General features: G+C 39.1%; 1 protein-coding gene across 4 annotated transcripts in view; it reads right to left on the reverse strand.

Annotated features, from left to right (window-relative positions):
• The window catches only part of GRM8 (glutamate metabotropic receptor 8), a gene marked incomplete at both ends in the record, with an annotated part of 808,352 nt that overhangs the window by 670,517 nt on the left and 125,058 nt on the right, over positions 1-12,777 (reverse strand). For all 4 annotated transcript variants that reach the window (XM_080701339.1, XM_080701337.1, XM_080701340.1 and 1 more), the window contains one exon: positions 2,069-2,285. In XM_080701339.1, coding sequence (XP_080557465.1) covers positions 2,069-2,285 — 217 coding nt within the window. The remainder of the gene's footprint in view (positions 1-2,068; positions 2,286-12,777) is intronic.

Genomic DNA, 12,777 nt, shown 5'->3' on the forward strand with positions numbered 1-12,777 from the left:
TGTATTAAATTTTTCACAGTAATCTGTTTCAGGCACACAAAATGTTTCCCGGCATTAAAGAATGCCCAGGATCACTGCAGAAAACTTATTTCAGCACATACTGTATTAGTTTTCTTCTCGTGTTGAATTATCACTCTAGTAAGAACTGACATCAGCTGCTTAAATAATGCATTAATCCTGCTTCCAGCAGCTATTGTTTTCATCTGAGTGGGCACTTCCTCTAAGGATAAAGTTGGGGTTTTCATTCGAGAAGATAACATAAAGTTAACTTGAACATTTGCATAATTTTTATAGCAATATGATATAATTTAAAATTCCAAAGAGCAAAGATTGTGACAACCTGGACACTTAGAGCAGGTGTGAACAATTATCCAGTTAAACCAATTAACCCAATCTGTTCAACAAAACCAGGTCTTTTCTATAATTTCTGAAAGAGCACAGCCATAGAACAAATGTTCAGTGTATACAATATTGTCCATAATACATTTGCAATATTGTCCATAATACATTCTTCTCTGTCAAGAGACTAATACATCATAAGAAGAATAGATACCTTGTCAGTATCTACAAGTTTTTCAAATGAAATTCTTACTTTAATAAATTTTATCCATATTAATTATGGTCCAAATTATTCTCGTGCTCTTTTCCTGAGCTGAAACCTCCGAGAAAGACAAAATTCTCTCTTCAAGTTCAAAATTTCTATGAAACAACCAACAGACACTTTTTTCTTTCTAGAAAGTGTTATCATTACCCATATAGAAAAAGGCATAAATTCATAAGAAATATAGTATTTAAGAAACAATGTTTCCTTTTATCCACTAAGATCCATGATTGACTAATCAGCCATAAGATCTGTGTTCAGTTTTCAATGATGTTTTGGTCTGTTTTTTTCCTAAGTAGTAGAATGTATGTATGTATGTATGTATGTATGTATGTATATATGTGTATGTGTGTGTGTGTGTATATATATATATATATATATATAATTTTTTTTACTTTTTTTTTTTTGGTGGTACTGGGGGTGGAACCCAGAGGCTTTCTACCTCCAGGCTATATTCCCAGACCTATTTTATATTTTATTTTGGAAACAGGGTCTCACTAAGTTACTGAGAGCCTCACTAAGTAGCTGAGGCTGGCTTTGAACCTGTGAGATCCTCCTGTCTCAACCTCCCAAGCGCCAGGATTACAAGCATGCGCCACCACACCTGGCTGTATTTATAGTTTCATAGATAAACATGCACATTGGTGAAGTATCAATGGAGATTTTTTTTTTTTGGTGCTTCTGGGGTTCCTAGAAGCCCTTCTACCTCCGGGCTACACTCCCAAGCCTGTTTTTATATTTTTTTAAATTTGGAAACAGGGTCTCTTAAGCCAGCGTGGCTGGCTTCGAACCTGCGTGATCCTCCTGTCTCCACCTCCCAAGCTTGGGGATCACAAGCGTGCACCACCACGCCCAGCTCAATGGAGATTTGAATGAGCACTTTGAGGAAAGCCCAGGATGAAGCTCCTTAGCCCTTTGTTCTAACCAAGCTTTCCTATTTTGCCCTTCATCCAACTGTAAGATTAAAAGTCTTAGGTAAGAATAAACCAGTCAAATATGACAAGAATATTGCTTACATATTTCCTTGGGGACTACTTTGGTATGACTTTAAGATGACTACTAGTCTTAATCCTCCTAGTGTTGGATGTTAAATTCTACTGACTATTTTAAAAAGTTAATAACTTGCTAATGTAAACTTCTATCTAGAACAATAAAATATTATGTGATTTATTCAAATGTACAATCTCTAATGTGCCAACAAACTCCCTCGTCAAAACAGACAACTTCAAAAAATGTCCACCTGAGTCAGGAGCTTTATTTCCTGAATTAGGACCAAAGTATCACCTTGATTGACCCACGAACAATGAAATCATTGATAATACATTCAGTTTCCTTCTACATTGGACAGCCTAGGTCATACTTCTATAGGATTTCTAATTATTCCATACCTATCGGCAGTACTCGGAGTTGCTCAGACTTCAGCAACCTGCCACCTCCAAATAAAACTATCTAATGATATATGCTCACCAATCTCCCTTGAGATCTGGGTAAAGGCCTCCACACCACTCTCTCCATAGTTCCCTTCGGAAGCCAGTGTCGATACATAATTCCATCCCAGAGCTGTCACGATGTCCACCATGGCTTGCGCTTGGTAGGAATCTGGTGGGACCACCCGAGAGAAGAAGTCATACCTGGTGTTATCACTTAGCTCTGGGGCTGTAGATGCATAGCTAATTTGAGGTATCTGCAAAACAAACAACAGGTCATTTCAACCAATGAGTAATCATGTAAAATGATGGACTGTCAGAAGAAACTAAACAACCAAAGCCACAACAGAAACCTAGACATTTTAGCTCAAAGCCAAAATATGGTCAGAACCACCAATTGAATTAGAAAGTATTTTTTGATGGTCTATGGGCTCTCCTTCTCTCTATGCATATATTTATAAATAGCTAGAGATCATTCAGTTTTGTTTCAGGTTCCATTGTTTCAGAAGCCAAAGGAAAATGTGTGCTTTTTGTTGCTCTCTATATTCTGTATGTGATTTTTCTGGTGTAGAAATGAGAGAAAAATGAAGGCACAGTGCATACATGCATCAGAAAAGGTAATCTATGATATTGCCTTTGGCTCTAGGACATAAAGGCTATAAAATGACTAATAAAGAATTTAGTATAAGTTTTTTTTGATGCTTGATCCTATTTAATTCCTAAGGTTGCATCTTTGGCAAATTATTTAAAATATTTAGTTTTGCAAGTCAATTCACTGCTTGTTGGTATAAACATTGAATAACAAAGGAAAATTTGGAAATAACCAACCATATGTCCTCTAATTACAAACATCTTTTCAATTCCCCTCAAAAATCCCCCCCCAAATAATCCAGGTCATAAACTTTTTTAGGAAGAGGCTATTTTTCTGACATAAAGAGGACAAAGTTCTAAAAGATATTAAAAATTCAAAATCCTGTGTCATTTCTGAATAATTTGGGAGAGTGGCTGATGCATCTGGGCATCTCATCACTCTTTAGCTGCTATCTTTTGATGTGGGTGAAAGTTCACAGGTCAAATTCACTCCCAGATGCCCTAACTCAGATGACCTGCTTGAAGATGCTGGTTTGATTTACACATAAAAAAAATTAACTTTTTTTTTCTTCATCAGACCCTGCAGCTAATGTCAGTTCCCACAGAAAATGTCAAAGAGTTCATGGTTCCATCTGCACAAGGCTGAACCTTCTGGAATCCAGTTTTCACCTGCCATCTTCTAGCCAGATGATTTCCACCCCACATGAAGGCTTCAACTCCTCTCTTGACATCTTTGAAAAGCACTCAATATCTGGACTAAGTCTAACATCGCCTTTCTAATTCTGGAGAGTCCTACTCTATATTGATAGCCAGTGAAGTGACATTGAACTTCCCAAGGTATAAACAAAGCATCATTGGCCCATGTGCAAAAGCAGAACACTTCTGAGAGCTCTCCATGGTGCTACAGGATTCATTCAGTGTCTGTGCGACCTGCATCAACCTATCTACCTGTATTGACTTTAACAATGCCTACTCACTCAATCCAGCCCATTTAGACCCCGATTCTTCCAGGTTCTGCTCTTTTTGGAGGGCACATGAACTTATCAACACTGTGTGGCCATGAGAAACATCTGACCTGTCTCTTCTTGCCCTTTGCTTTCTCTGCCACACACACACTGGCCTTGTATTGATAGATGGTTACCTCGATTAGGCTTTGTGTCTTTGTAGTAAGTGACTATTCAGCAAGGAACACCTCCAAATCTCAAACCACACATCAAACTTTGGTCTTTCTCATCTTTTTTGTTGTTGTTTCCTTCTAAAGGACCAGGGTAAGAAGTCATGGGTGACTCATTGTGATCTGCCCCTTACATGGTAAAATTTTTTCCAGTGATCAAAATTGTGTGCATTTCTATGTTCTAATAAAATAGATCCAGTCTATTCACACTAGGAGGAAGTGTGTGTGTGTGTGTGTGTGTGTGTGTGTGCTTGTGCACACACACATTAGGAGAAGAGGGCATTCTTAAGAATTCTATAGAATGAAACCATTTCCATGTCCTCTTTGGAGACATAATCCTCCCACTTTCTCGGCTACTTAGAGTCCAGCAATACAATGTCTTACACAACCCCCACTCTGTCTATAATAATGAGCCACCCCTTTCTAAAAATGAGCACAAAGTGTGAAAATTGAGTGTTTGAAACCAAAACTAATTATCTCAAATTACTACCTTCAGTCAGTCACTTCCAGGGCTGTTTAATTAGCAGTCAGCATCATGTTTAGGATTAATTAAACAGGTGTAAAGGGCATATAGAATAAAAGTGCAGGTAGAAGATGGTTGTTTGATTAATTCAGTAATGGACTTTCTCCCCAAAGTCCTGAAGATTTTTTCTTTGCAGATCAGCGTGTAAAAAAGTACTGTAAAAGTATGTATTTTCATTTGATTTTTTGCTGTGTTGCAGTCTATAGTAATACACATTACACGGTAAGGAGATAGTATTTCAAAACAACTTTTTAAGTTGTCATGAGGTCACAGCTCATTTTTATTTTATTATAGCAGACCACTAGGCATTGGCTCATTAAGCATTTTAATTTCTGTGCCAGCATCCCCAATATTTCTGTGATCTTCAAATTAAACCCCCACTGGCAACTGAAGCAAGAATTTATCAAAGACCTAGAATGTTTATTTTTCTCTTCCACACATCAAATCCACCCTAACCACCCCCTTAACCCTGGAGTTTTTACCTCTCACCAACAACAACAGGTGGAAAAAAGTGGAAAGGGAAATAAGAGGGAAAAGAAGGGAAACATACCAAAAAATAGAGCCTAGGGAAAACAGCCTTCATCAGTTCTCCTGCCACTTAAGCAAGCAATAGCCTTTCTAAGCCTTTGTGAACTTCCACTCGACAATGTGAAGAATAAAATCCAAACTCCCCAGCCTAGCTCATGGTGATCGCCAGACTGTGCCATCCTCTCTGCCTGCCTGGTGTCTTCTCTCCAAGCTCTGACAGCATCTTCAACTTGCCTGTGCTCTTCACTGTGCAGGGAGACTCTGCTCTCTGCCTGTGATCTTCTACACATGTCCACTGTCACCTCCTCCCTGGAAAGCTTCCCTTGCCTCTATGACAGAGTTGGCTCTTGCCTGTCCTCACTCCCAACCCCTATCATCTGACACTAGAATCTCTGCTGTCTGCTGGTTCATGGTTCTCAGAAATGAGGTCTCTGTTCGTTTACTTGGTATCCCCAGTACCTGGCAGAGCAAACAGCCAATGAATGTTTGGAGATAATTCATTAAGCTGTGGCAGGAAACCTGACACCACCTCCTCTCCTGAGGTGTAAGCTTTACTTCATTTGCCCCTTTCCATCCTCCTTCCCCCTGCTGGGTATCTAAGAGGCTGCTCTACTACTGCTCCACCTGGACCTTCTTGCCCCTGGCTTCCAGTTGGGAAGCACCACCTGGATGTAGGAGGATGAGAGGAGACAGAGTGAGACTTTGTTCCTCCAGCTTCTTTCTCCACCAGCGCAGTGTGTCTCTACCTGCACTCTCCCATAGCAAAAGCTCTTGCCAGGCTCCAGTGAACATTCACAATGTTGCCCTGGCATGCCTTCCCACTGTCACTGGCTCCTAAGTACTTTAGTTTTCTGTAGTGATTCCTTTAATTGTGCCCACACCTTATTGCTAGTCTTTTGTTAATGTCTTTTCCATGGCCCCTTGAGGGTGCCAGAAAACTCACCAATTTGACAAGTCTGTACAGAGGGGAAATCGCTGTGTTCCCAAACCTTGACCCTGTCCTGACCTCTAGTCCTCCTCCATCCACTCTCCTTTCAGTATTCTCTACCACCATCCTCTTGTGACTCTTAACTTTTCTCTTTCTTCCAGTCCTTAGAGGAATCAAATTGCATATTTGAAAATACCTGTCATTTTTATTTTCTTCATTTCTCATTTTTTTGTGCTGAGGCTTCATAAGAATATGAAGTGTGCTTAAAATAAGCCATATTTCCATTACCCAAATAAAGAATATTTGAGGCAATTAGTTATACAACTCAGGACACTCATCACCATACCCTTCCTAAAAAAAGTTTCTTTAGCTTTCACTTTTCTGAAAACTATTATTTTGTTACATTTTCATTTCTGCCCACAGAGAAGAAGATTCTTACCCCCAAACCCCAACCATCTTGGGTAGTTCTAGAGCAAAACTTCCCATTTGCTGTCCACCTTTCCCCTCCCTTACAGGGAGGGGAAAGTAAACCCAAAATCAAGAACTGGAGTTCTACTGGGCTAGACTATATAGCAAGATTTACCTTTATTTTCTGGTCTGCCCATGCACATCTTGCTATCTTTTCTCTATATGGTCAGGAGATGAGACAAGACTTCCCTTCTTGTGGAAAAAGCCTACTCTCCTTTCCATATTCCTCTGGCAACCAGGCAAGTGAGAGGAGCTTGAAGTCCATGCTACTGGTTGAAGAAGTAGACCTCAGGTCTTCTGGGTAAGGTCTGAAGGCTGAGATACAGCACAGTAGGAAGAGGCACCATTTTGGCCTCAGGTCCAAGCATAATTTTCTCCAGTCCATTTCTTAACAGCCAGTCCTGTGTCTGGAGAGCTATTTAGTGCTTGTCTAGCTGTTATAAAGCTAATTACTCGATCTACATTTAACTAGCTACTCAGTGATTCTTGAACTTACAAACTCTGAGATTTCCAACATTTGACTCAGTGCTCAAGGAGCCTAAAGTTCTATTTCAAAAGATATGTGTGTACATACATATATAAAAGTAGATATATATATTATATTATATTATATTAAAGTAGAAGTTATATATGTATGTATTAAAATAGAAGTTAGCAGAGACTATGGTACTCCTCTGCTGATCTCCACTTCTATATGGAACCTTCAGCTTCTACCTAGGCACTTGGCCACTCAGAAATAAACTATATGTCTCAGCCTTCCTTGCAATAGTGAGCATAACTTTTGAAAATGTTCTTAGAGAGAGGGTATGGCTTTCTTGCTACCTAGAATTTGAACACAATGACCATGACTCCATCAACCATTTTAGACAAGACCCTTGTGAAGGTGAGCAAGAGACCACACCCTAGTCTAATTCATGGTGACACTTGGATTCTAATAACCCCCTGATCACTCTTCATGCTTCCATTCTTGCCCTTCTCAAACCCATACAACACCAGCTCCCAAAATGATATTAATAAAAGAAAAGTCTTATAAAAATCTTGCTCAGAGTCTTGCTGTCATTTTCCTATTGCTCTTAGAATGAAGCCCAAACCTTTTGCCACGGGATCCTTTGGTCTGACATCTGACCATCTTCCCCCTTGCTCACCTGATCAGTCAGACAAGTTTCCTTTTTGACTTCTGACCAGAACAATCCTTTCATTCCTCAAAGCTTCCTACATATCACTACATATGTTTTCCCAAGTCCTTTCTGGCTTTTCTCATCTTTCAGCCTCAACTCAGATGTCACTGCCTTAAACTGACCCTCTGTGCCCACCCCATCTCACATATCTTCCCAATTCCTACAATTTTTCTCAAAAGCCAGTTCATTTCCTTCCTTAATGTTACAACATTCTATATTTGTCTGTGTATTCTGTTTCCCCGCTAACTTAGATTACAGGAGTATTCTCTGTGTTTACAGACCAAATATGAGCTCCTAGCACAGAGTGGGGGCTCAATAAATGTTTGTTGTAAATAAAAATGAATGCATTCATTCATCAATTAAGTACCCCTATCATTTTCTTCCATGTACCCCAAATTTGAAATGTTTTTCTATAAAACTAAGTAAAAGTGTCACCCACTTTTATAGTATCTACTAATCAAAGATCTATGCTAAAGCTACTAACCAGCATGAGATATCTAAAAATGGCTATAAAAACAGCAGAACCATCTTGCCAACTACCTGAAAACCCATGGGATTTTTTAACCATTAAAGAAAATAAAAATAGCATTTCTAATCAAAGGCAAAAGTCATAGATTTTCCTTCTTTTTGCATATCTTTATATAGAGACCAATTATTATAGACAGGGCTAAAAGTGCTTCTACCTCCCTATAACTAAATGTGCCCCTCCATATTACCTTCTCTGAGCCTAGTGGTACATGGTGGAGGGGTGAGACTGGGGGTTACTGAAGCTCAAAGCTACTTTGGTCCAAAGTAGCTATAATTCCATGTCATTTTTACATATCTAAATATTGTGGTGATCTTGACACTTGCCTTGTCTGCTTAGAATGGCATGTGCTCTGCATCTTTTCTCCGCAGTTCCTATTTAATTGAAGCTCCCAAAGATTTTAAGACCCTATGGCAAGCTAACAGTAAGCCACCTAAAGCACAGCTCAGAAGAAGCCCTCAGAATTGTAGTAAATTTGTCTTCCTATAAGATCTTCTTATAAATAAGAACACAGGCTTGCCGACAAAAGACCTGAGTGTAATCAACATCTTCACCATTAATTCCTACCAAAAATGATATTTTGTTCTCTTTATCTCTGCAAACAACCTTGCTCATTCACTGATTATCACACTTGGTGGGGGCAGGTTGGCAGGGTGGGATTTTTACGCTGATCAAGAGCATCAGTGGTTTTCTCCGATAAAAGATTCGATTGAAGCTACAGTCCTCCTCAGGAGACAGTGTTTGCCTGAGCACTTCTTTAGTGGTGGTGGCCTTAGCAACATTGTCCATCACAATGATTGCTTCCTGCCACCCATCCTGGGGATGGATTTCTTGTTGCCTTGAAACTCAGGACCAGAAAAGTATAATGAGTATAGCCACTCGCTTTGTCTTTTCAGGCTTCACGGCTCTGTAGTACTAAAACTACCATTTGCTTGTGGCAAAACATGAGTACATTATCAGAAATTAGATTAAAAAAAAAAGGAGTCAATTGGTGCTAGAAGTCAATGCCCAGCACCAGCCCTCTTCTCCTGACACTGCCTTGAGCTTTCTGTTCCTTTTGCCTTCACAAAATCAGAAGAAAGAGAAACAGAGAAAGGAAATGTAAAGCCAGAGAGTGATAGAATAAAACGTGATGACTGCCCTAAGGTTGCATCTCAAAACTTGAAGTACAATTCCCCTGCCAGACTAAGACCTGCTCAAAACATTGCCCGTGTAGCATGCAGCTATGAAGATTTCTTGCTTGGACAAAGTAGTGCCAAATGTGATAGTCATTCCTCCCTTTCTCCTCAGTTGCACTCCCAGGGTTAACTCAGAAGAGGATAGGGACCTTTGGGAGTGATACATGAAGGAGCTTAGCAGAAGGAGCGGAAGTCTATTGGAAAGGAAAACTGAGGGTCAGGGACAGCAAGAGATATTTATTGTTCATTATAGTGCATTTACATCCTCTTCCCCTACTTCAGCTCAGACTAGGCAAAGTTCTATATACACTCCACACTGAAAGGGTCTGTGTAGTTAACACAGCTAAGTACAATGCAGTGTTGGGATGCTTAAGGCCACATATTTAATTCCATTATGGGAGGGGATGCACCTTTCACAAGAATCTTTCTCTTCACAAATGCACAGAACCACTAACAAAGTCGTCCAGAGAGGGAAGAGACAACTCCAATCCATTCTCACCGAATAAATCATTCATAGAAGGTTTGCTACTGATGCTGAACCTGAAATTTCTGCAGTGGCTATGAAGAGGATCAAGTGATAGGAGGCTAGGAGGCTTGCTTTCTTCAAAACATAATACATTTTTGTATCTATACGTACTGAAAAAGATAAATATATTTAATTTGACAAAGTCATTTGTTGGTTTCTAACAATTCATGTAGAAGAAAACACGTTCTCACTTCTTTTTCAAGGGTATTGTATAAGTTGGTGAAGCAAGGACAACAAAGGGTGCATTGCATTGGAAATAGAGGAACTCAGAGAATCTAAATAAGGGAGTGTTTTCAAGGCTGAGGAAGTATGGAAGGACGAGCAGTAGAAATCCATAATCAATAGGAGTGAGACTGTGGCAGTCACCACAAGTAAGCCAGAAGGGCCAAGGGAAAGAGCAGGTACAGAAAGCAGGAGTCATGAACAAAGAGGCTACCTTTAGAGAAGCAGGAACCTCCCAGAAGGGACAGCCCCCAGAGGCCTGCAAGGAAATCATATTCTGGCCTCTTCACAGATATATCTCCTACTAGGTCCTGGAAAGAATCTACTAGAAGCCAGAAGGCAAGAGACACTGCACAAAGGAGCCTCTAGACCACCAGCTGAAGGTCCAGTGGAAGGACAAGCAGGAGCTGTCCCACCCAAGTAATGCTGGACACTGGTCACTGGACTATTTAAATAAATTCATGAATGGCTGTGCAGATTTTTCTGTTACATGACTTTTTTTTTTTTTTGCAATACTACAGATAAAACCCAGGGGCATTCTACCTCCGAGCTGCACCCCGTGCCCTGTTTTTTTTTTTTATTCTTTATTTTGAAACAGGATCTTAATGAGTTGCTAAGGACCTCATTAAGTAGCTGAGGCTAGCCATGAACTGCAATCCTCCTGTCTCAGCCTCCCAAGTGCTTGGATTACAAGCATGCACCCCCATGCCCAGCTAACATGACTTATTTTTTTTAAGCTGATGTTTCCAAGTTCTTTTGGCACAAAATCTTCACTAAGGCGATTTCGTTTGATTTTGAAAACTGCAACCTTAAAATTTGTATGGGTAAGGAATGAATGGCTGATGGGTAGATGGATGGATGGATGGATGGGTGGGTGGGTAACAAATGAATAACAGCAACCAGGGCTGTAGAAGAGAAACAACTTTAAGACAAGAGTCCAGGAGAAATAAATGCATTTATATTACTTACGAGGCCAATTAAGTTAGAGTTTCTTTTGGAAAATAGAATAACTAATGCCTTGTTTTGTTTTGTTTTTTAAAGTATCTAATGATTTTAATCAAATTGATAATGGCATTTGACATTAACCTGTTTATTTAAAATGAAAGACAAGCAATCCATGAACATGAGAGAATTTACATATAAACAACCATAATTACACCCTATAAGATTAATAAACCTTTTTTATATCTTCTAATTACATTTTACAATGAGAAAGCACAACAACTCCTAAGGGAAACAGTTGCCATAATCTATCACATCGCTAGTAGTGTGGAGATGTTTGCTCTCTCTATATATGTATTCATCCAATAGTTTTAATAGCAAGTTAAACTAAATAGCAAATTGAACTAAAACTTACACTATTTAAAAGAAGAACTTTACTATCCCAACTATTTTTTTTTTTTAAGTTTCTCTAGTTCTAAGTTTCTCCTGATCTTCAATTTTCCTTTTTTTTTTTTTTTTTTTTCGGTACTGGGGATGGAACTTAGGGGCATTCTACCTCTGAGCTACACCCTCAGCCCTATTTTTTATTTTGAAACAGCATTTCACTGAGTTGCAAAGGACCTCACTAAGTAGCTGGGGCTGTCCGAGAACCATGATCCTCCTGCCTCAGCCTCCCAAATGCTGGAATTACAAGCGTGTGCCCCCATGCCTGGCCAATTTTTCTTTTGAAAGAAGTAAATATTGTACTTTTTTTCTAGTTTCTCGATATTTTCCTACTCTGTGATTTCTAGAAAATTATGAACAGTGCATATGCAATATTATACACAAATTTAAAAGGTTAATTTGATACAGGCCCTTCTTCTAATTAGTGGTTAAATTAAATGTAGTGTCTTTTGGATAGTTACTTCAAATGTTTTAATAATGTATCAAACAAATTTGTTCATACTAGGTGCCAGCCACTGTGACAGACCCTAAAGATAGGAGAGTAAATAACACATGATCCTGCCACCTCCACGGGGCATGTGGTGAAATGGGAAAGACAGACGTTAAATAAGCAACCAGCCAAATAGACATTTAACAGCATTTGTAATGAGCACTGTGAAAGTCAAGTCCAGGCTACTAAGAGCTTCAGATTCACCTGGTCCAAGGGGGACGAGTCAGGCTTCCCTGATGAAGTGACATTAAGTTGACACATAAAAACTGAGGGGAAAAGGGAATGAACAGCAAATGCCAGCCACAGATTACTTCTTACTTCAGCCTTCTTTCAGATGTGTAAACCACCCAACTTGTAGAACTGGGTGGGAGAGGTGGTTGACTGACAGGTACTCAATTCTAGAAAACTTGCCTTAGGCTGAATAGTATTAAACCAAAGACCACCACTTCCCATACTCCTTACAAATATATTTTCATTTTTTTGAGCTTTATTTCATATTTGACTGACACATAATAATTGTACAAATTTATGGAGTACCATGTGATGTTTTAATACATGTATATATTGTGTAATGATCAAATCTGAATAATTAGCATATCCATCACCTTGAACATTATTATGTCTTTGTAGTAAAAGCATTCAAAATCCTCTCTTCTGGGTATCTAAAAATACTGGTAACTATAATTACCCTACAAATAAATATGTTTTCAAGTAGTTGATGCCTAATTTGAGTTCTTACAACAGGACAAAAGAGAAAATAACTGAAATCAGCAGGAACCCACAAAGATCTACATAGATCTCTAAGTTCTGAGGTTGTATGGGTAATGAACAAATAAATTAATAGATGGATAGATGGAAGCGTAACAGAGAAATGAATACAGCAGAAACCAGGGCCATAGAAAGAAACATTAAGAGAAGAGCCCAGGGGAAATAAATGTATTCATATTACTGACAAGGTCTAATATTTCCTTCCTTAGGAAAGTAAAAAGAAGTGGAAGGAAATGTTTTCTCCATTTACTGAAGCTGGGAAG

Source organism: Muscardinus avellanarius, assembly GCF_963383645.1.
Source record: "Muscardinus avellanarius genome assembly, chromosome: 9".
NCBI classification, from domain to species: Eukaryota; Metazoa; Chordata; class Mammalia; order Rodentia; family Gliridae; genus Muscardinus; species Muscardinus avellanarius.